This window comes from Grammomys surdaster, unplaced genomic scaffold (genome assembly GCF_004785775.1).
Source record: "Grammomys surdaster isolate TR1022 unplaced genomic scaffold, NIH_TR_1.0 193, whole genome shotgun sequence".
Lineage (NCBI taxonomy): Eukaryota > Metazoa > Chordata > Mammalia > Rodentia > Muridae > Grammomys > Grammomys surdaster.
This window is the reverse complement of record NW_021604638.1, coordinates 4,544,170-4,567,544: the sequence shown is the minus strand read 5'-3', so window position 1 is coordinate 4,567,544 and position 23,375 is coordinate 4,544,170. Positions and strand designations below refer to the sequence as shown.

The following is a 23,375-nucleotide window of genomic DNA, read 5'->3' as shown; positions in this document are numbered from 1 at the left end:
AGCACAGGCTGAGAGGCGGCGGTGGAAACAGGAAGCTGCTGCTCCCTGGGAACAGTCTGTGAATGAAGCTGCAGAGACTGCTTCATGTTCAGCTGGACACAGGCTCACTTCCAGATTGACTCATACGTGTAAATACTCATGACTCTGTCTACACTGCCTCCCCAGGCCTCTCCGTTCCAAAACGCCAAGTGTACAATCTGAGTGAGTCATCCTGGGATTCCAAGCCTTCCTTGGGTCCTCATCCTCAACCTGGACATTTCTCTTTCTCCAGGAGCCTCTCACCCTCCCCCTGCACCCCCACCCCACTTCCTCCAACAGAGCACACTCACGTTCTGACCCACTCTGTCTCTCACTGAAGATCTGACTTCTGACCTGGGAGGACTGTGAAGGTGGTGAGGTGCTCAATATGAGGATGCAAGTTTGATTTGAAGAACCGGAAGAGAGGAAATAAGTCAGGTGTGGCAGCATGTACCTGTAATCCCAGGCCTCAGAGGTCAAGATGGGCATAGGCCACTGGCTGCTCAACCAGCCTAGTGGAATTGGCAAATTCCAAGTCCTAGCCAAAAAAACCAAAAAACCAAAAAACCAAAAAACAAAACCACAAACAAAACAAAACAAAACAAAACAAAACGAAACAAAACAAAAAACCCTTATCAAACATATAACAGCAACAACAACAACATCACACATGAAGTCTGTGGCTCTTGAGGAATGACTCACTCAAAGCTGCCAAAGTCAGAGAGAGTGCGTGCACTCTCTCTTAAACAAAGAGAGGGAGGGGGAAGAGAGGGAGAAAGGGAGGGGGAGGTGGGGGTGGGGAGGTTGACACGACTTCCTCTCCTGGACTGTGTGCTTCAGGCCACCAGGAGCTCACACTTTGCTCTGTGGCACAGCCCTGGCTGTTGGACTGATACCAGCGTCCAGCAGGTGCGCCTCCCTCTGTGGTTTTTGAACAAACACAGGTGCATTAGCATGCCTGTTGTTCTGTAGTAAGTTCTTACAGGTCTAATGCCCGGAAACAACGTTGTTCTGGCTTTATTTCTACTGCTGTGATAAAGACCAAGGCCAGAAAGACTGGGGAGGAAAGGGCTGATCTCAGCTTACATCCAGGTAACAGTTCTGCCACCAAGGGAAGTGGAGCAGGAACTCAAGGAAGGAACTGAACAGAGGCAGATGGAGGAATGTTGACCCTGGCTTGCTCTCCATAGTTTGCTGAGCCTGCTTCTGGGGAACCCGTCTTTTTGTGTAGGCATGCTTGACTTCTGAGTGTTTGAAAGTCTTTCAAAGATAGCTTTCTTTCTTTTCTTTCTTTCTTTTTTTTTTTTTTTTTTGGTTTTTTTCGAGACAGGGTTTCTCTGTATAGTCCTGGCTGTCCTGGAACTCAGTCTGTAGACCAGGATGGCCTCGAACTCAGAAATCCGCCTGCCTCTGCCTCCCAAGTGCTGGGATTAAAGGTGTGCGCCACCACCGCCCAGCACCAAAGATAGCTTTCAAAGAAGGCTTTGATTGCTAACTAAAGTGGACCATGCTTCACTATATATTACCTTTCTGCTATCTTCCTTTCATCTGTCTGTCTGTCTGTCTGTCTGTCTGTCTGTCTATCCATCCATATATACATACACCCATCATCATTTTTCTTTCCATCCGTCCACTCGTCATTCAGTCATCCATATTCTGCTTATCCACCCAGAGACAGGGTCTTTTTATGTAGCTCAGTCTGGGCTCAATCTTAAGGCCCACTTTCCCCTGTCTCTTAGATTTGGGGATTACAGTGAAGTGTCACCAAGCCTGGCTTCTCTGTGTTGTCTTTGGATGGCACCTCCTTTTTTCTTTTGTCTCTGTGCTTTAACTTGGAATGTCCCATTTCCCGACATCGCATGGAGTCATTCTCTGCTTTCAGTCTCTAGTGACTCACATGCTCTTCGAAGGCACACGTTTGCCTCTCTATGTAAGCAACTAGAACAGGCTTCATATGCAGTAGAGTCTCCGTATGTGTTGGATGGATGAGGGAAAGGGTGGATAGGCAAGGGGACATGCAGCTGAGAGGCGATGTCTCCGTGGGCGACGTTGCTTTTGTTTCCTTTTTCATGACTTTCTGTTTCATATTTAGTACTTTCTGTTTCTGCTTTGTAGATGTCATTTGCTTTTATTTTCCACATTCCACATGACAGAGATACTTGGCTCCTCAATTTTTAACCCCTCTTCCTTTCCAATAAATGTATTTAAATATGAAAATTTGCCTTTAAGTGTGACTTCAGGTGAATCTGTTTTGCTCTGGCAAAGACTCATTCTGACAAAATACTTGTGTGTGCACCATGGTCCATGATGGGGTCAGAGGACAATCTTGATCCTAGGCTTCCATCTTGGGTGACTCAGGATCTCGTTGTAGCTGCTTGCACCAGGTTAGCTGACCTGCAAGCTTCTGCCAAGTCTTCAGAAAGATCTTCTGGAGAGATTGTCGAGTGCCAAAGAGGCCCACACCACTCTGAAACCTACAGTTAGCCTGATTTTGATGGGAAGGCTCTAGAACACCTCCAGCCCTTTGCTCAAGGCCGCATAGCTGGTGAGTGGCAGAACTCAGTTCCCGCTGTGTAGACTTGGTGCCTGTGCTCTAAGCATAACCCCTGTTCTGATCTTTTTTTTTAAAAAAAAAATAAGTATTTGTTTTATTTTTAAGGGTTTAATCATTTAAAAAATAACTTTAACTTAAAATTCAAAATAGTGGATTCCACTATGACATTATTCACACTCTCCCCTGCTTCCCTTCCCTCCTCCTCTACTCATCCTTCCTCACATGGTCCTCCTCCCCCTCCTCCCACATAGTGACATTTGTCTTCCAAGTCCCCCTATATCACTCAATACAATGATCTCCAGTCCTAGACATTTTCTAGAATGTCATAATTTATTTTCCTTTATAGACCGTGAGGCTGCAGTGGGTATACACAGTGCATTGATGGCACCCTGGCTGCTTCTATAGCTTGAATGTTGTGAATAGCACACCGACCAGCAGGGAGCCAGGACCCTCAGCCTAGTGTGGCCGTGCCCCTGAGTATGCTGTGGTGACTCTCGGGTCCTTTTCTAAACCTCCTGTTGAAACTGCCTCTCCCAGGCCCGATTACTGACAGCCTCTGGGTCTGTCTTGCCCCCGACTCACTGACGGGTGAGCATTTTGACCCTCCCTTCCAGGCAGTGAAAGACCACACTTGCTGAGGCACCCTGGCCCCAGCTATCCTCAGCAACCCCCTACATCATTTCTCACAGACGCTCATGGCCTCTACTGTGCTACCACACTGACACTTCCTTGGTCTGTCCGTCTGTCTCTAGATTCATTCTGTTTTAATTCTCTGGACCTCCCTGTTGCAGGCTAGCCCTCTCAGCCCTCCAGTACTTTAAAACCACTGCCCATATCCAGTTTCTATCATCAAACTATCGGCATGATCGCAGGCTTCCTGAGACCCTTAATATAGACACAATCCCTGCCACAGGAAGCTGAGATGCTGGTGTCTTATTTGGGAAGTGTATTAGGGTTCACTAGTCACAGACCTTGTGGAATGATATCTATCTATCTATCTATCTATCTATCTATCTATCTATCTATCAATCTATCTATCTGTATCTTGACTTTTGCTACTTTGTGGGTCCTTCTTTCTTCCATCCTTTACCCCCAACACTGGATAAGAGAGGAAAAAAAAATAGAGAGGAAAGGAAAGAGATCCCTGAATGACATCAGGGATCCGAAAGGGGGCAACGTTATCGTTAGACTACTTTCCTGCTGATAAGGGGCTTCAGGTTCCTTGGGGGGAGTGTGATCTTCATCATCAGGATATCTAATTTCTTCTTGTTGTTCGTTCTTTTCGAATGACTGATTAACAAAGCTTGACCAGTAGTGACTAACACCCACCACCAACATTCCACCTTGTCTGCCAGGGCCCTAGCATTTATATACCATCTGAAAGGTCCCCAGAATTCCAAACGTCACACAGTCACAGAAACTAGGTATAGCCGGCAAAACCACACCCCTGGTAGAGCATGAGGCTAGTCAGCTACTGCAAAGCAGCCCCACGCCCTGACCTGGGATTAAAATGAAAATGTACAATTTTGGTGTTTTTTTTGTCTTTTAAAGAAACCAAAATTCCAGAATCTTCACTACACACACACACACACATGAATTTATTGGAATGACTTACAGGCTTCAGTCCCACTAACCCATCAATGGCTGGCTGTGAATAGGAAGTCCAAGAATCCAGTAGCTGTTCAGTCCCACAAGGCTGGATGTCTCAGCTGGTCTTCAGTATATGCTGGAATCTCGAAGAAGTAGCTTCCAACAGCGATGAAGTAATGGATGTGCTGGCAAGGGGAGGGCAAGCAGGCAAAGAGCAGAAGCTTCCTTCTTCTATGTCCTTAGACAGACCTCCAGCAGAAGGTGTGGTCCAGACTAAAGGAATGCCTTCCTGCCTGGAGACCCAGATCACAGGTGTACCCTCTGTTCCTGGATTGCAGTTCATTCCAGATACAGTCAAACTGACAACCAACAGTAGTCGTCATCATAGCAAGCGATGAGGGAGAGTGTGTGGCCCGGAATACTCACTACTGTACCACTAAGAACCCTGAGGGGATATGGACAGGACACCTCAAGGTTGCCTCACAGAGAGATGGGAGGTTGATATATCATTTCTGCTTTCACTGGGGAGAGTTGGCTCTGGGGACAAAATCTCAGAGATCCCCAGATCACCCTGAAGGTGGGTTGGCCAAGCTCTGATGGCCCCTGCAGAAGGCAACAAGAAAAGGAGCAGAGAGCGAGGGACTTCTGAGCGAGGAACTTCTGAGGTGGGAAGCCATTAGTACTTCCTGGGAATTCTGAGTGGGGCTCAAGAGATGGGACTGGGTGGCTACAGAAACTGTTGCCATGGAAACTTGGTATTGTTGCAACCAAGGAAAGTGAAAGGCAGGTCGGTTTCTTCTCCGCAGGAAAACAAATATACTTGAGAATAGGATGTGAACCAGGAGCTTTCCCACCCCCTCTAATGAACCAGAAAAAGGACAGAATGAGACAAGGGATCCCAAAGACTGAATGACTTCACACAAGGGAACACTGTGCTCTCCCCAGGCCGGTTGCCTGCAATAATGTTTGCTGGGCATTATTAACCTGCCCACTGAGCTTGCATGCCCCAGGCGGCTTTCTGTCTGCCCTGCTCTCAGCCTCTCAGCTATTCTCAACAGAAGAACAAATGAAGGTCTCTGTCTTAGGGTTTTGCTGCTTTGACTAGACACCATGACCAAGGCAACTCTTACAAGGACGACATTTAATTGGAGTTGATTTACAGGTTCAGAGGTTCAGTCCATTATCATCAAGGTGGGAACATCCAGGCAGGCATGGTGCAGGAGGAGCTGAGAGTTCTACATCTTCATCTCAAGGCTCCTAGGAGAATACTGACTTCTGGGCAGCTAGGAAGAGGGTCTTAAAGCCCGCACCTACAGTGACACACCTACTCCAACAGGGCCATACCTTCAAATAGCTCTACTCCCTGGGCTGAGCATATACAAACCATAATATTCTCTAACTTGTTCAAGCTCTCCAAACCTTGTATCAGGACTGTGGATCACCTGGGTGCATGGCTGGGCCTGATTGCAACCAACATTGACACTTAGAAATGAATGTTTTGCCGGGTGGTGGGTCGCATACACCTTTAATCCTGGCACTCAGGAGGCGGAGGCAGGCAGGTCTCTATTGAGTTTGAGGTCAGCCTGGCCTACATTGTCGTAGAACCAATTTAAGCTTATCATCGACTAGCTTACAAATAAATGAGACTCAGACTGTGGTTATTTTATTTGGCTTTGACAATTACTGGGTGGGGGGGTAACCACTAATCTCCTTTTTTAACTGCTGGCCTGGCTATCTCCCGAGCAGTGTACCCCAGATATTTGTTGTTTCTCCTGGCCATGTGCTTGTGCTCATGGTCCATCTCCCTTCATGACAGCTTCCTCTCCTCCTCCTCCTCCTCTTCCTCCTCCTCTTTCTTCTCCTCTGTCTCCTTTTTCTCCTCTTCCTCTTCTTCCTTCTCCTCCTTCTCCTCCTTCTCCTCCTTCTCCTCCTTCTCCTCCTTCTCCTCCTTCTCCTCTTCCTCTTCTTCCTTCTCCTCCTTCTCCTCCTTCTCCTCCTTCTCCTCCTTCTCCTTCTCCTCCTCCTCCTCTTCCTTCTCCTCCTCTTCCTTCTCCTCCTCCTCCTCCTCCTCCTCTTTCTCCTCCTCCTCCTCCTCCTCTTTCTCCTCCTCCTCCTTCTCCTCCTCTTCCTCCTCCTCCTCCTCCTCCTTCTCCTCCTCCTCCTCCTCCTTCTTCTCCTTCTCCTTTCTTCTCACTTCTCCATCCCCAACCAGGTAACTCAAAACCCACCTACCTCTAATCCCTCCAGTAATTGGCTGTAGCCAATTTTATTTAACCCATAATTTTCAATTAAGGAACAAGATTTGCACCACAAAAGCTGGTAAACTGAGAATTCAGTCAGAGGCCTAGACCTCTGGTAAAGAATTTAGCATTTAAAATACATAGCAACAGAGCAAACCTTGACATTACAGAGTGAGTTCCTGGACAGCCAGGGCTACACAGAGAAACCTTGTAAATAAACAATAAACAAAAACAAACAAAAAATAAATTAATGTTTTGGTAGGTGTCTTCTTAATGGTTATATTCATTGAAAGGTTTTTGTCTAAATGGATATTTCTGTTTTATATACAAAGATTTTTTTTTAATTACGTGCATGTGTCTATATATGAGTCAGTATATGCATATGAGTACATTGTCCCCAGAGGACAGAAAGGGCTCTGGATCCCCTAGAGCTGGACATACAGGCAGTGGTGAACTGTCCTGTGTGGGAGCTGAAAACCTGACTTGTATCCTCTATAAGAACAGTATGTGCTCTGACCCACCAGGCCATCTCTCCCGCCCTGCTGTGGATATTTCTTATAGTCATTACTTAAGCTTAAAAAGAAAGTGGTGCATTTTGTAGTTAATATCTGATGGATAGTCAGCCGCTTGGTGCACATTGCCTGAATTGTGTTTTATTAGACCCTATTTGAAACCAAAATGCCAGGTTAATTATGTCACCTCCGGCTCATATCTCTTCTATAGCTACCTATTGAGAGGGAGGGATGGGAGAGAGAGAGAGAGAAAGAGAGAGAGAGAGAGAGAGAGAGAGAGAGAGAGAGAGAGAGAGAGAGAGAGAGAGAGATATTTGAGTTTGTGAGTGCATGCCTGTTGGGGATCAGAAGCCTCCTCACACTGAGACATTGTCCGCCACAGAAACTGTATTCCCGGCTTATAGATAGTTCTAGATTCTTACAGTGGACTCCTTCTCACTCTAGAAGATTTCTGGCCTCCAAGGCACACTACCCAGCCAGTCATATTGAACTACTTACCGTTCACTCTGGGAGGATTCTATACTCTGACACTTCCTGTTCCTCTGGGAACCCTTGGCCAGGGCTTCTTCATTCTTCTCGAATGAGCTCAACTGTTCTCTCTGTGAAGGCCACCCTCTACCCGAGTGGCCTGGAGCGGTGCTTTCTCTCAGTCCCACAATTTCACATCCGCAGACAGTCTTCACGACTTTTCCTTCCTGTGTCTCTTGTAGGCTTTTAAGAACAGATGTTGGCCGGACTGGGGTTGTAGCTTAGTTGGCAGAGGGCCTTTCCTGCCATGCACAAAGTCTCAGTTTTATCCTCAGTACCACATAAACTAGGTGCAGTGGCACACACTTGTAATCCCTAGACTCAGGAAGTAGAGCCAGGAAGATCAGAAGTGTAAACTCATCCTTGGCTATGTAATGAGTTCAAAGTTAGCCCAATACACACGAGACCTGGTCTCTGAAACATAAAATTAATGGTTTTGGTTGGGTTTCAGCCTGGGGCAACACTGCTCTTACTCTCTGTGGGCTCAAGGTATTTACTGCACAGTGCCTGGCTTCTAGTGTGGTTCCACGCTAGCTCCTGGTATCTTCATCCTCAGACCACACACCCAGTGGGTGCTTCATGGTGTGGTCTTTCTCAGGGGTTTTCTGAATCTCTCCTACATTGGAACTGCCTGGAGGCTACTTAGGGACACCGGTGGCTGGGTCTCACTCTGGGAACTTTTGGTCAGAGTGTCTGGATTAGAGTGTGAGGGCCCTGTATCACTAGCAAGCTCTCGGTCAGTGAGGCAGCTGCTGGTTCAGGACAATCCATCGAGAGCCACTGAGCTGGCCACCTGGTAGGTAGATGTGGTTAGCATGATCAAACACTCACTAGAGCATATGCTGACCTGCTCTCAGGGCTAGTGGCTGTGGAATGTCTGCCCATCAGTCTAGCAGTTCAAGCGACATTTTCTGAGCATCTGCTATGCCCAGGCATCGTTCTAGACCACCTGACGGTGTCTATGAAACACAGAGAAGTTGTGATCTGGAGAAGCCCAGCGCCTAACAACTGTGCTGTGGGGGCTGAGTTTCGGCTCCCACAGATTGTGTTAGCAGAAACTTCATAGGCGTGGTTGGTTTGGGCATTCCTGTGAGCTACTGCAGTCATCATAGCTTCCTTCCCAAGGCCGCGCTCACTCAAACACTCAGGTGAAGCTGATTCTAATAATCCCATAATCCCCTTGCCTAGAAGGGCACTTATCACCTGTCACTAGTTGTAGTCCAAAGTTAACCCACAGAACAAGGCAGAGCAAAGCCTTTCGGGACCAGAGCCAGGCTGTGGCCCAACACCTGTTATATGTAAGGATGTATTTCATTGTCAAGTCAAAACGGTCTCTGAGAACCAAAGCCAAGGCATCAGGTAAATTAAATACCTTTCTGGCTAGCAGTAGTAGCTCATGTGAGGAGGGGGTCTGTTACTTAGACTCTGGCTTTCCTGGGCTGGAATGGTTGCTGTTTACTGAGTGTTCATTGTTTGTTCGCCACTGCACTGTTTGAAGTGACCACTATAACCCCACCATTGCAATCTCCTTACTACAGGAGGAAATGGAGATGTTAATTCATTCGACCACTAATCGAGCGTGCGTGTGTGTGTGTGTGCGTGTGCATGTGCGTGTGTGTGTGCGTGGGGGGGGCGGGGCGGGGCACAGGTTGTGCAGCATGATAGAAGCAGTCAAGGCTGCATGAATGCTTGGCATTCACACATTCTCCCTAAAGCTTCTTGCAAGGTGGCTAGGAACAGAAATCCCACTCAGCCCATCTTTGTTTGGAGGGCTGCGGCGATTATAGATAGCAACTGGCCTGCCCAGTTTCTCTCAAGTCTTCCTGTTCTTTTAGTGAAACCTGGCAGTATTCTAGAAGTCAATCAACAGACAGACTCTTGGTTCAATTTCCTGGGTAGGCAATAGTTGAAAACCACTTGGTCCATTTGCAGAACCCAGTTCCTGGGCGCCCCCATGTGGCCAGATTGCATAAAAGGCACTTAAATGACTTTGTCACTTCCAAGACATGAGCTCCTTCAAAGGCAATAGTTAACGGCTGGGGCCATATTGTCAGGAAGCACCTATTTGGAAATCTGAAACAAATGCATACAGGTCTCCGACAATCAGCTTCTAAGAAAATGTAAGGAAGCACTTAAATTCTGAGCACAGAGGTGGGGGATGAAGGGTGCGGGGGGTGAGGGGGGCACACAGCTGTAAGTTAGATAATACATCAGGAAGGCTGTGTGTGACATCCTGTCAGACAGCGTGACCTCTATCCTGGTTTCTGTTAAATCATGTGGTTCACTTCTCCCTGGCAAGTAAGAGGCCCCAGGGTACAGAGGAGCGAGGGGTAGCTTTATGGGTGGCCATACAGAAGCCAAAAAAAAAAAAAGGTCTAACCTCTGGAGAAGTGGTCCCTGGCCCAGTGTCTCTGCCTCCACTAAAGACAATAATCAGTGTTTGGAAGTTGCTGGCTGACAGTTTTCCCCCTTGTTGCTAACTAACAGGCAGTCATTTTCAGGGGCCCATGCGGCTCCACTATCCGTAAACACAGTCCTGACCAGGGACAAACCCGACTCTACACACTGCCAAACTGCTTACTTAAGGGCTCTGAGGAGAACATGGAGGGGTGGTGAAAGCCGAGCTCGCCAGCAGCCTATCCCTAATCTTGGGGTTTGCACCGTGGGAAAGTGGGTAACGGCTGTCCTTTCCCTCCTTCCTCACTGGCAGGCCGGGAGGGATTTTCCCCCCATTTGTGTTAACTACCACGCGGCTGACCCTCCACCTCTGCAATGCTGGAAGTGGAACACAAGGCCTGGTTTGTGCTGGGCCAGTACTGTTCCTCAGAGCTACACCTCAAGCCTGCTTTTATTGCTTCAGGCCCGAGACCAGCCTGGAGCTACCGGACAGAAGAGACCACACCTGCATGTCCTGGATGTGGACACCTAAGCTTCTTCTGGATCTTTGAGGGGAGCCAGAAGGGTACTGTCTGGACGTTTTAAATCTAATGAGACCCCCCACACTGCCCTGGGGGGTCTGGACTGCCCCCCGCCCCAGTGTATCTGTGTATCTGGACTGTTTGCATAGTGCTTGGGGGTAGTGGGGGGAGAGAGAGAGAGAGACAGAGAGAGACAGAGAGAGACAGAGACAGAGAGAGAGAGAGAGAGAGAGAGAGAGAGAGAGAGAGAGACCTGTGTTCACTGAGCGCGCTACAAATAAAAACAGTAAGAGTACTCTCTGGCTTTCTCTTTCCCCACCCATGATTTGGCAGCTCTTTTGGTTTGTGGCTCCTTCCCGAGAGGAAGAATCCAAGAGTGGCCTCGGGCAGCCGGGAACAACTGTTCCTTTGAATTCTTTTATGAATATCAGGCAAACAGTTTCTGTCAGCAGGAACTGGAAGGCGTCATTGAGAATGTGCATGCGCATGTGTGCACATGAGTGTGTGTGCACTTGCATTTGTGTGTGTGTGTGTGTGTGTGTGTAACTTGCACGCACAATGCCGGACAGTTCATCTCACTAGCTCCATTCTCAGAAAAGGCACGTCTTCTTGGCAAGGGAGAGGAGACACTTCCCTGAGCACCTACAAATAAATCAGCGAATCATTAAATGACTCATGGTGACACCCGGGCACCTTTGTCCCTCTCCTCCCACACTTCTTAATTTTGTTTTCTTTGGGGACAGTATTCCAAAATGTTTTGCTGCCTGTCAGGTTTGCCTCTCACTCCACCTGCCAGAGCTCGGTTGGGTTCTGTGGGGCCGAACTTTTAGCTTCTTACCCCTCTGAGTCCCATGGGCTTTCTGTGGGAATTTAGGGAGTGCTTTGCTCTTTCTCCCACGACAGTAGCGTGAGGTGGGGCAGTTAGTGAACGCTGCATCAGAGACAGGATTGCAACTGAAAACATACAACTTTCGCACGAAGCACAAAACTTGCTTCTTAAACTACAGCTGGGTTTAAGGTCCCTACAATAAACCATTGAGTTTGTGGCTTAAATTTCCTGGCCTTCACAAAAGCAAAACCACAATTTCATTAGCAGCGCACTCTTCTTCAGCCTGGGAGTGGGGAGGAACCAGGAATAAAAACCCAGGAGGGGTTTTGCAGAGCTTCCCTCGGAGAGCCCCTCCCCCACCCCAACCTGTGTTTGGCTTCCAGGAAGCGGGAGGGTGCTATTGCCTGGTGGCCCGAGTCAGTCACTCCCTACTGCCTCCCTATCCTGCCTGGAAGCAACTCTCATCTGAGCCTAAGGCGCCAGTACCCTGTAAGGTGAAACTGGCCAACTTCCTCTACAGCTTGCGCTGGTCTAGAGGCTGGCAAAAGGTCACAGCAGGCATTACCCCCAGGGCTTTGCAGACAAAGGAACTGACAGCTGGCTGGTCTCATTGGTGGCGACTCAGAGGGACTGGGTAGTGTGGCCACTTCCCCCACTCTTCCAGTTTTCCCAAGGTGCTTTTAGCACCCTTCGACCCCGCCTCCCCATTCTTTCCAGCAAAACCTTCTAGCGTGGTATCGCACAGGACATGGGTGCTCTGAATCTAGTAAGGAACAGACAGTGATTTCCAAATCAGGTCCTGAGGACCCAGGAAGCAAGTTTAGCTTAAAGGAACCCACTTCTGGTCTGTATTTGAAACCTGGAATCCAGTCAGCATGCTGGCAGGCCACAGACCATCCTGTCTTATTTCCTCCACATCTGGGGGGCCTCACAGTCACGGCTGTTCTTTGGATACATTTACCCATTTTCCAGACTGTTCTAGGTGTGGCTCCGGTGCTCGTGTCCATGCTAGGACAAGATATTCAATATTTATTTCTGACTCCTGTGAGATATTTTGAATGTGTAGTGTGTGTGTGCATATGTATAAAACCTGCCTCCTGTGTGTGTGTGTGTAAATTTGCCAGTCTGGCAAGAATGAATATATTCTAAAGGGACACCTGTGATCCTCTTTGACCATCAGACTATGGAAACAACCAACCTCAAGAAGTTAAAATTTACCCAGGAGTCCCCAGGAGGAGAAGGAAAAGGCTGAAGCCCTGGGGGGAGGAGGGGCTGGAGGAGGTGTTTGTTTACTGGAGAAAGCCTTACAGCTTATAAGAGAGGCTTGGAGCTGAGACAGAGGTGGGCAGGAACCCACCCCTGGGCTGGACCGTGTGACTGGTTTTTACCATTAATTTGGCTCTTTTAATTGGCTTATGAGGGACTGGTGGTCAAACCTGGTTTGCTGGGGCGGAGGCTGTGAACTTAAGTTCAGTCATATGTGCACCCCAATCTATTCCTGTCTATACAAGTTTGTATTATGTATGAGCGTTCACGTACACAGAGTTGTGTGTGAAGGTATATCTGAACATATGTGTGGGCATCCGTAGCAGACACTGTTTTTCAGCTGCTTAGGAAGGAAGACACAGCCCTTCCAGAGAGCCTCAGCCAGCTGCATTTGAAATTTAGAATCAAAAGCTTTTCTAAAATGTAATATTTTTTTATTAAATTAGGAAAAGAAAGGTACAATACAGATGACTATCAGTCAATCACACGCTACTTTGCAATTCCATCTTAATGGACTCACAGTCCAATTCAGTTCTCTGTACAAGAATTAAAAAAAAAACACCTCAAGTATTTGCATAATCTGTCAATTTTTATTAACTGGGTTAGGGGAAGGTTTTTATCAGAGCACATTATGAAAACATTAGGACATTACAGACAGGCATGAGATAAGCGTCAGACAGAACAGATGAAGCAAGTCCCTCAGCCATCTGAGAAACATTAATAATGAAATATTGCAGAAACAAATCTTTGTTAGGGGTACCAGATGCAGAGGGGAAAGCGGAGGTCTTGGCGCCCCCTTGTGTTGCAAAATGAACCTGCAACTTTAATTTCATTTTGCTGTTTTGCTTTTGAAGTTGGTAACTCAAGCCCTTGTCCCTGTGCTTCAGAAGTAATTGATCCCCCAAATCACTGCAAGCCCTCTCCAGAAAATCGCTTCCCCTTCACCGATAACTTTCAAGGACCCTGTTTGAAAACTAACTCTTGCCCACTCTTCTTTATAGCCCACAGATTCCATTCCAAAAGTTCGCAGATGCCCAGTGTAGAGCCTGCCCTGAGTCCCTCCTTCCCCCAAGTGTGAAATGAAATAAACAAGTCTTCCCTTCCCCTCTTCAGGCTTTGAGGATGTGGCAACACTGGCTACAAAGCTGGATATTCTTTGTCTCATAAGCACTTTTCTTCTGCACCTGACTGGAGACCTGCCATTTTTCATAACTTAACACAAATGCCTTTATCTACCTACTCCCTCCCACACCTGGCACACACCAGCTCCCCTAGGATCAACTGGTCAACCTGCTAACCCATTTTTACACTTATATGCCAGGAAAGACTGGACCAGAGACATAAATAATACACCTCGATCTACAACAATTCAGGCTGAAGTTGTAGGAAGAATTTCACTGGCTGGCCAGAAGAAGAAAACACATATATATATACACAGCGTGGGTCTGGGCAAGAGATGGGGTGGGAGGAGACCCCGGTGGGAACTGGGTGATTTGTTTACTTGGATTTTCCGACTGGTCCGATGGATACAGGGTCCGTTTGTACTTGAGCATCCAACATCCGCTTTGGTCCCTGGAGAAAAACATAAAGTAGCCAGTATGAGACCAACAGCAGCAAGGGATACTTACCACATACTTATTCTGAGCTTGGTTGGTCCTGTGCTATGTAAATATGCCCTGTTCATGGACAGATGTCTAGCTTCAATACCTAGTGACATTGCTTCCTGGGTTTGTGAAATTTTAGACGCGTCATGATTTGATTTTAAAATGGGAGTGCTCAAAACCATCTCAGAGGGGTGCTCCCAGATGTGCTCAAACTGTGACACACGTAAACAGTCCTGGGGGTCATGGGTCAGGGTTCAGGGGTCGGAGTGGAGGTGGGGACTTGCTATTCTAGTTCATTCTACATCTCTAGCCACTGTCTATAGCTCATTCTTTCAGAGTCTAACAAAATGGTGCCCTGATTTGTTCCCCAGTGCTATCTGAAGTGACCTTCTCTTTTATCTGCCATCTTCCTCCTCTGTGGGATCAGTCTGCTGCCTCCTCAGGGGCCATGTGAGTGCCCGGCATCTGAAGGTTTCACCTTACTACTGTCCCAGTGTGGCAGGTGGATGCGTGCACGTGCTGTTATGACTGTACTATTGTACTTTTGCCATTTCTGTTAAGTGTGACGTAGACATAGTCAAACCAGCCCTTCCTGCATATAGCAGTTCTACGAGCTGAGACTAATACAAATGGTTGTGTTAGAACCACCTAAATCAAAATATGTACCTCCCTTGTCTCTGCTCATCTCTCAACTAACAGATGTACTTACAAACCTCTGTGATGTCTCATTTTTCCATATTCTACAGGTTTGCTTTTTCTAGGATCCTCTTGGTGTGTGTTTCTTTTATTTTCCAGGTAGCATCACACTGGGTAGCCTTGGCTGTCCTGGAACTCACTATTTAACCCAGGTTGGCCCTGAATTCACAGCAATCCTCTGGAGAGTTAGGATTATAAACCTGCACCAGTATGCCAAGATTTTCCAGGATTTCATATCAAGGAGCAATAGAACCCCCAGCCTCTGAATACAACTTCTTTCCTGGGTTGAAATTCATACATGTCACATGGATCAGAAGTACTGTTACCGGTGGCTCTTTTTGCAACCTTACAAATAGAACCTTAAAACACAGGATTGTGCACACAGCACAATAAAGGAACACACAGCACAGTTGAGTACTATAATGTAGTAAGTTATACGTAGCATAAAGGGTATAGTATACTATAGAGGGCATATGTATAACTATATAATCACTATATATAACATATAGTATATGTTATATAACATATACATACTATCTGCCATGGTCTAGTGTAGGAAATATGACAGTATAATTTTGATCGTGTGTGTGTGTGTGTGTGTGTGTGCGTGCCATGCATGTGTATTCACATGGCCACATGTATATGGCACACATGTGAAGGCCATGTGAAGGCCACAGGTGTCTTCCCCAATTCCTCTGACAGTGACAGAGGCAGGGTCTCTCACTTGAACCAAGAGCACACCGATCTGATTAGTCTAGCTACCATCTTGCTCCCGAGATGCCCTGCCTCTGCTTCCTTATGTGCTGGGATTACAAGACCATGGCCACACCCTCTGGCATCTACATTGGTCTTGGGGATCCCAACTCTGATAATTTTATGAGATGGTTGGAACAAATCTGATTATCTTGGCCACTCTGCCTAAAACTGCAACAGCAAAAGGAATTCTTCTGCCCCCGTCAGTCCCAGTTGCTCATTCAGTGAAGAAGTAATTCAACTGAGCATCTACATCCCTGACAGATTAAAGAGGTAGGAGACCATCAGCCTAAGGCTGGCTCTTTAAGGTCTTATGTCACAAAGTACTGTGTGACTGAGTGGCTATAGTACACTAAAACCTAACAGAAGAGTATATTTCATGTAGGAAATAGCTAGGCTTCAGCCAATCACAAACAGTCTAGCTTTGGCCAATCAGAAGCTGGCAATTTATCATACCATGCCCATATAAGGTAAATGGAACATCACAGCACTCTGACACCAATCAGCAGCTACTTTTGTATCTGTATCCAGCCTGTAAGCTAGTGCCTCATAGTGACTCTAGCATCTTCTTCTGGTTCAGAGCTCTGCCAGATCCAAGATGGGCCCTCCCTCAAATATTCCATATTAAATCTGTTGAGTTTTTCTTTTAGCCCTCAATAATGATAAGGTACAAATGGGTATGTGCTGGTTAGTTCTTGTTAAGTTGACAACCAGAGTCATCAGGGTAGAAGGAGCATCATTTGAGAAATTGCCTCCATAAGACTGGGCAGTAGGCAGCTGGGCAGTGGTGGTACATGCCTTTAATCCCAGCACTTGGGAGGCAGAGGCAGGCCAGCCTGGTCTACAGAGTGAGTTCCAGGACAGCCAGAGCTACACAGAGAAACCCTGACTCAAAAAAACAAAAAACAAAACAAACAAACAAACAAAAAAGACTGGGCAGTAGGCAAGCCTATGGGGACATTTTCTTGACTGCTGATTGCTGTGAGTGGGCCCAGCCCACTGTGGGTGGTGCCATCCCCTGCGCTGGTGGTCCTAGGTTGTGTAAGAAAGCAGGCTGAGCAAGCCATAGCAAGCAAGCCATTTATGCAACGTTCCTCCATGTTCCTTCAGTTCCTGCTCTCAAGTTCTTGCCCTGACTTCCCTCTATGATGAACTAAAAACTGAAAAAGAAAAAAACCAAGCAAACAAACCCTTTCTTCCTCAGGTTGCTTTTGGTCATGGTGTTTATCATAGCAATAGAAAGCAAACTGAAGTAGAACTGCAGCTGTTACCATGACCTCAATTTGGCAACGGGGGAAACTGAGGTACCAAGGGGTTGGGTTGAGTGACTCAGCCAAGGACATAGAGTTAGGAGGCAGCCACAGCAGGACTGCAGTCCAGCCGGGCGGAGTGGCTTGGAGCATAGGCACGTGGTCTTGCTCTACTCCCCAATGTCCCCGATGCTATTTAGATCCATCCTGCCCCTAATACCTGGCATCTTCGTCCTTCCTGCCTCTAACCTTGAGCTCCAGAACAGTCTTGCTCTCTGTGCCTAGAACAGTGCCTGGTACCCAGTAGGTACACACGAATCATTTGTTTGCCAGCTTTCTGGTGAGCTCCCACTTTGGAGTCGAATACCACAGCCCTTAACCAAGAACCGAGAAAGAAGCCACAAACACCCCATCTGCTTACCAGGCCCTTCAGAAAGCCCCCGAGGGACTGTCGCCGCTTCTCAGATCTCTTTGGGGTCTTGTCCCCAGTCTGCTGCGTGTTTGCCTCTACCGCAGGCTGCTGCTGCACACACGGCGCTGGTTCTCTGGCTTCTTGTTTGCCGTTCTTCTGCTTGTTGCTCTCAGCCGCTGTCTTCTTGTCCACCGATTTCTTGTCCTTCGAGGAGGTCTCCTTGCTTTTCTGGGCTGTTCCCACGGGCTCTGGCTCTGGGGGAGAGGGCGTCTTCTCCGTGGAGTTTGATGTCTACAGCAATATCAAACAAAGCTCCTGTTTAGTGTCTGAAAGATGATTCTTTTTTTTTTCTTTTTAAAGACTTTCCTTTTTTTTAATTTTTATTTATTTATTATATGTAAGTACACTGTAGCTGTCTTCAGACACCCCACAAGAGGGCATCAGATATCATTACTGATGGTTGTGAGCCACCATGTGGTTGCTGGGATTTGAACTCATGACCTCTGGGAGAGCAGTCAGTGCTCTTAACCACTGAGCCATCTCACCAGCCCTGAAAGATGATTCTTAAAAGCAGAAGAGTAAATGTGTTAAAACAGAGATGCTCAGATGTTGGAAATAAGTTGGGGTAAAACGTGGGGGAAAAAAAAGAAATCAAGGTCGTGCGTAACAGGTGCCATTGATTTATCTATTTATCTTGCAATAACCCATTACTCATCTATGCTTTTCCTGCAAGAGCTCTCTCTGTTCTTTGGCAAACTACATACATAACTTGGGCTGACCTACTTAACCCCCCAGAGCCTCAGTTTCTCCATCTGTAAACTGAGGCAGTAATAACAGCTACCCCATGACACCTAGACAAATTAATCCTACTCCAGGTGTGTGGTCCCAGCCTGGCCAGTGTCAACAGTGTACATGATGGGACATGTATAGCTCTGAATGGTTCAGGATAGCTGAAGACAGCTCTGATTGGTTCAGTATAACTGGAGACAGCTGATTGGTTCAGGATAGCTGAAGCTATTGCTGATTGGTTCGGGATAAGCCGTTGATCTGATAGTCGAGCTTTGCTAGACATAATTGAGAGGCCTGGCTTCAGTTCCATCAGATTTGAAGCTATGAAAATATAAACCTGGGCCTTTAAGACTTTGTTTCAAGAGAAAAACTATGCTTGGACAGGACGTCGACACAGAAAAAATCAGAGCTGAGAATGTGCAACAGAAATCTGTTTGGACGGCTGCGCATGGGCCTTGGGCGTGAAAGCCTAGGTCGGTGTTGAGTGAGTATCCCATAATTAGCACAAGTGACTTATTTCTTGAGGGTGCTCAGTTTGTGATTCATAATCACATATGCCTTATATTTTTATGTGAAACTGTTCTTCTATTTCATGAAATGGTAGTTTCAAAAAAAACCCCCATATTTTTAGTTTTGAATGGATATCTTTCAATACCAAAATGAGACACCCTAGAAGGTACAATGTAAAGGTTGTAAAAAAAACCCCAAAAAACAAAAAAAACAAAAAACAAAAACCCAAAACCAACCAACCAACCAACAAACAAAAAAACCCAGTCCTGGAAGATTCTGGAAAAACCATAGCTACATAGAGCCAAAAACCCAAATCTGGTAGGATGTAGAAATCTTTTTCTCATCATGTTTTTTGGACACAAATGTCCACCAGTACAGACAATATAAAAGCAGAAAAGGGAAAACAACCACAGTGAAATCTTATACCTCCCCTGTGTCCCCCCTCCCCATCCCTCCCCCTCCCTCAAAGGCTGTGAGCAAACTGAGGCCCAAGTAAGTTCTCTGGTGTCAGATGATCACAGGTCTTCGCAACTTTAGGTTTGATGCAAGGGAGTAGATGGAGAAATTTGAGAAACTCAGTGTCCCACGTGTCATCCATGGGCTAGAGGATGCTCAGCCAGATCCCAGCTGGGAGGCGTCATGTCTCTACATGGCTAGTGCCAGCTTCAACCTTGTGGTCTTTCTGGCTTGGCTCTGCCTCCCAAGTGCTGGGGTTAAAATTACGGGCCCGTGCGCCGACGTGGGGCTTCTGAGACCTTGTCAATGAACTCTTGTGAGATACAATCCATATCAGCTTTAAAACAGCAGCTCTGAAAGTCACAGTAAACCTTGTAAGTATAACTACTACCCCATGGGTACATTTGACCCCCTTGATACAGGTCTACAAACTCTGGTTCATGAAGTCCTGACCTGTACCCAGGCAGGAAGTCTGACTGAAGAGCTGCAGTGTTGAGGGAGAATAGAAGCTAGCGTTTTGCATCAGTGAAGGCTGCACAGCCCCGAGAAAGCAGCAGAAGACAAGTGGAGTGGCTGCTCTGAGCCCAAGCTCCTGGAAACTGCAGCTTCCCAGGAAGCAGATGCCCGTGGATGTAGCCAGCACCCTTCAAATTAGTCTGAAGAAACATCCCTAATCCTGTCATTTCCTAGCAGTGCTAAGACTTGAGGAGAATCTCTGAGTAGCATAGGAAGCCCAGAGCATCTGTCTTCTCTGGAGGAAGGGAGCCCCTACCACAGCATCCCTTGGACAGGTTAGGACCCTGTGCTGCTGTGCAAAGACCTGAACTTCCACAAGTGTGGAGGATGTCAGCATCTAGCAGTGAGGGACCCAAAAGCTCATTCTGGAGTCAGAGACCTGGCTTGAGTATATAGTTCTATCATGTCCTCGCTATGTGAACAGGCATGGAAGACTCTCTTCAGGACCTCTTCTGTGTTAAGTCACCTCAGGGTTAAAGTACCACATCTGGCTCCTGTGGAACGCCAGACACAGAGTAGAAATCAGCTTGGGCTTTCTTAGAGGGAGGCGGTTCCAGGACATGGAACTGACAGCTTGACAGGAAAGTCCCTGGCTAACAGGAGAGCTGGCCAGCCTCTTCCCACAAGAAACTGTGAGGCTCTGACTGTAGTGTGCAGATTAGGGAATGGGAAACAGTGAGCCAGAGCCACACACTAGGGGTGTGCACTATGGGCACACAGTAGGGGTGCACCGCTCACACTGCCTGGCTGCAGGGACTCTCCCTCCCTTCTCAGGAAAAACTCCATCTGGGTGCAGGGTTTTTCCTTGTCATCCTGCCCAGTCTCTTGTTAGGGTTTGGGATGCTGGCTACTGCATTTCAGTCGAGTCCTGGCTCTTGAGGATCTTGTTCTGTTCCCCCCTGAGCCCCACTTTTTGGAACACTGCTTTGATACCCTCTTTCTGCCTCCTTCCAGTGCCTCAGAGAACACCACAGCCATCCACTCTTTATCCAGTACTAGGGAGGAGTGGCCACAGGGGGCTTTTCTTAAAATGTGTGGAATGACGGGCCAGCAAGGCACACTCAGTGACCCTGAAGCCTTCCTAGAGCACTGTGAGTCAGGACTGGGCTGTACAAAGGACCGACAGTTGCCAGTAGGTTTCTGTGGGAGAACTTTGAGCAGGCCCTTGGGTGCTTCTTCCCCGCCATGCTTACATGTTCCTTTTAATGGTTTAAAAATGAATTCATGTACTTGTGCATATATGTATGTATATATTCATGTTTATATGTATTACTGTATAAGGATGTATCTGTGTATGCGTGATTAATGTATGTATGTATGTATGTATATACGCATGTTTATATGTATTACTGTATAAGGATGTATCTGTGTATGCGTGATGTATGTATGTATGTATGTATGTATGTATGTGTGTATGCATGTGTTGTTTATTTTCCTAGTGTATCCCTAGTTTCCTGGGCTGGAGACATGGCTTGGGTGTTAATAGCACCTGCTGCTCTTACAGAGGACCTGAGTTCAGCTCTTTAGACCCACACCAAGCACAGCCACCTCTAACTCCAGCTCCATGGGATGTGACACCCTCTTCTGACCTCCCCAAGCTCCTGTGTTCACATGATCATACCCACATGAAGACAAACACACGATTAAGAGACACATAATTCAAAATAAAATGAATCTAAAAGATAATCTGATTATTATTCTGATTTTTCTTTTTTCTGAGACAGGATTTCTATGTCGCTCTGTAAACCCGGCTGGCCTTGAACTCACAGAAATCCTCCTGCCTCTGCCTCCTGAGTGCTGAGATTAAAGGCGTGGGTCACCACTGCCCAGCTGTTATTCTAAGTTAGGCAGGTGAACTACGACTGAGCCACATCCGTACTTTACACCATCTGAAGCTTTAATGCAGGGGATGGATTGTTAAGTCGCCCAGGGTGCCCTTGAACTCACTCTCTCCCTCAGCCTGATCCTGAACTTTCAAATCCTCTTGCTTCAGCTCCTCAAGTCTGTGTCACCAAGCCTGGTTTAATCTGATTATTCACTTGAGAGCAAGCATGCCTTTGTTATTAAATACTGAAGCCTTGACTGTTCTACCTCGAGTCTGACTCTTTATCAGAATTCACACCAGAAATATTCACATGAGAACCAGCTAAGCAGGAAGTGGGGGAACATGGCTACTGGTGTGTCTCATTTTATTTGGACTCTGGAAGCCCCCCGAGGCTAGGAGTGCTTAGGCTTCTGCAAACACTCAAGAGAGGACAAACCTCAGAGGACAGGGTGTTTACTTCCCTTCTCCCCCTAAAACGAAACAAAGCCTCTGTCATCTCCCCAATGAGGACTTCTCAAAGGCAAGGTCTGAGGCCCTGGAAGATAGAGTTCTCAAATAGACTTTGAAGCCTCCAGATAAACAGGAGGTTTCCCGCTCACTCAGTGTCACGAACCTCACTGCTGTTTTAGAGCCACTAAGGTTATTGGTATGGCTGTCCCTCTGCAGGGTCCAGATGAACAAGACAGTCAACTGGATTTGTCCTTTAAACAAGTGTGTGTGTGTTTGCATGAGCACATGCATGCACCTCCATGCGTGTGTGGTGTGTATGTGTGTGCAGTATGTATAGTGTGTGTATGTGTGTGCGTGCATATGTGTGTACATGTGTGTGTAGTATGTGTAGTGTATGTGTGTGTGCTATGTGTGCATGTGTGTGTGTGTGTATAGTCATGCACGCACGTGTGTGTATGCACGTCAGAGGACACCTCTCTGAGTCCACTCTCCCCTTCCACCTTGTTGAGGCCGGTCTCTGTTGCTTTTGGGGCCTTTGCTTGTTTTTGTTTCTGTGCTGTGTACTCCAGGCTAGCTGGCCCATGAACTTCCAGATAATGTCTTTGCCTCTCATCTTTCCATAGGAGACCTGGGATTACAGATGTGTATACCCAGCTTTTTGTCTGGTCTGGGATTTGAACTCAGGTTGGCAGGCTGTCATGACCAGAATTTACCCACCGAGGGATCTCACTGGTCCGTATTTTCCTTTTTGTATAAAGCAAGTTTACTGTGTTTCCAAGGTAAACCTTTGAAAGTTTGGGCTCTAAAGTACCCAGTATTGTATGTAGATTTTGGGGGTCCAATATAGGTATAAAAAAAGAAGATAAATGGAAAATATCGTGTTTTTCTAATATATTAATAATATATGAAAATAGATGTAGTTTTCTAATTATTAATAGAAGTAGAAATCTAGAGTGTATTCTGTAGATTCATGAGGTATGAGCAGTACAATAGCATGGTTATTCCCTACCAACAGCTTAAGAATAATGACACGGGGCACCTGCAGTTGGGTGAATCATGCAACTCCAAGTCATCCCCTTTGTGGTTATGTTTGGAATAAAGTCATAATTCACGTTAAATGGGGTCATAGAGATGGAGCCGATTCCAAAGGCTTAGCGTCATTATAGGAAGAGCCACCAGGGGGCACTCTTCTACCCTCGTTCCTCCTCTTTCCTCCCGTTTCCCCCGCAAGGTGGAAGGCAGCCATTAGCACGCAAGGGAAAGAGCCTTCGGTAGAGACTAAACCACGCCGATACTTTGATTTTAGCCTCTCTAGCCAACAGAAGTTCGAGACAGACATTCCTGTGGTCTGAGTCACTCACTGTCTGGCGTTTCGCTGTGGCAGCCTGCACTGACATTGAATTATTTATTGAGCCTCCGTGCCGGGAATGTTCTTAGTGCCTTCCCAGTACTGATTCATCTAGGCAGGAGGCTCTATCGAGTCTGCGTCCCCTACACCCTCCTAGGTGAGGAAACTGAGGCACCGGGAGATTGGTAATCTTTCAAAACAACTATAGCAGAAGATCCACAAAAACAAACAAAAGAACTGCTTAAGCCAGGATCAGACCCAGGCCCTTTGAGTCTAAAAATACAGGGTTTTAAGCACTTCTTCGTATTATT

At 46.9% G+C, this 23,375-nt stretch overlaps 1 protein-coding gene across 2 annotated transcripts in view; it reads right to left on the bottom strand.

Annotated features, from left to right (window-relative positions):
• Positions 1–13,952: 13,952 nt before the first annotated feature.
• Bcas1 (breast carcinoma amplified sequence 1) overlaps positions 13,953–23,375 on the bottom strand; it is an 80,900-nt gene continuing 71,477 nt past the window's right edge. For both annotated transcript variants that reach the window (XM_028769719.1, XM_028769718.1), the window contains exons 11-12: positions 17,180–17,461; positions 13,953–14,027 (exon numbers count right to left, since the gene is read on the bottom strand). In XM_028769719.1, coding sequence (XP_028625552.1) covers positions 13,953–14,027; positions 17,180–17,461 — 357 coding nt within the window. The remainder of the gene's footprint in view (positions 14,028–17,179; positions 17,462–23,375) is intronic.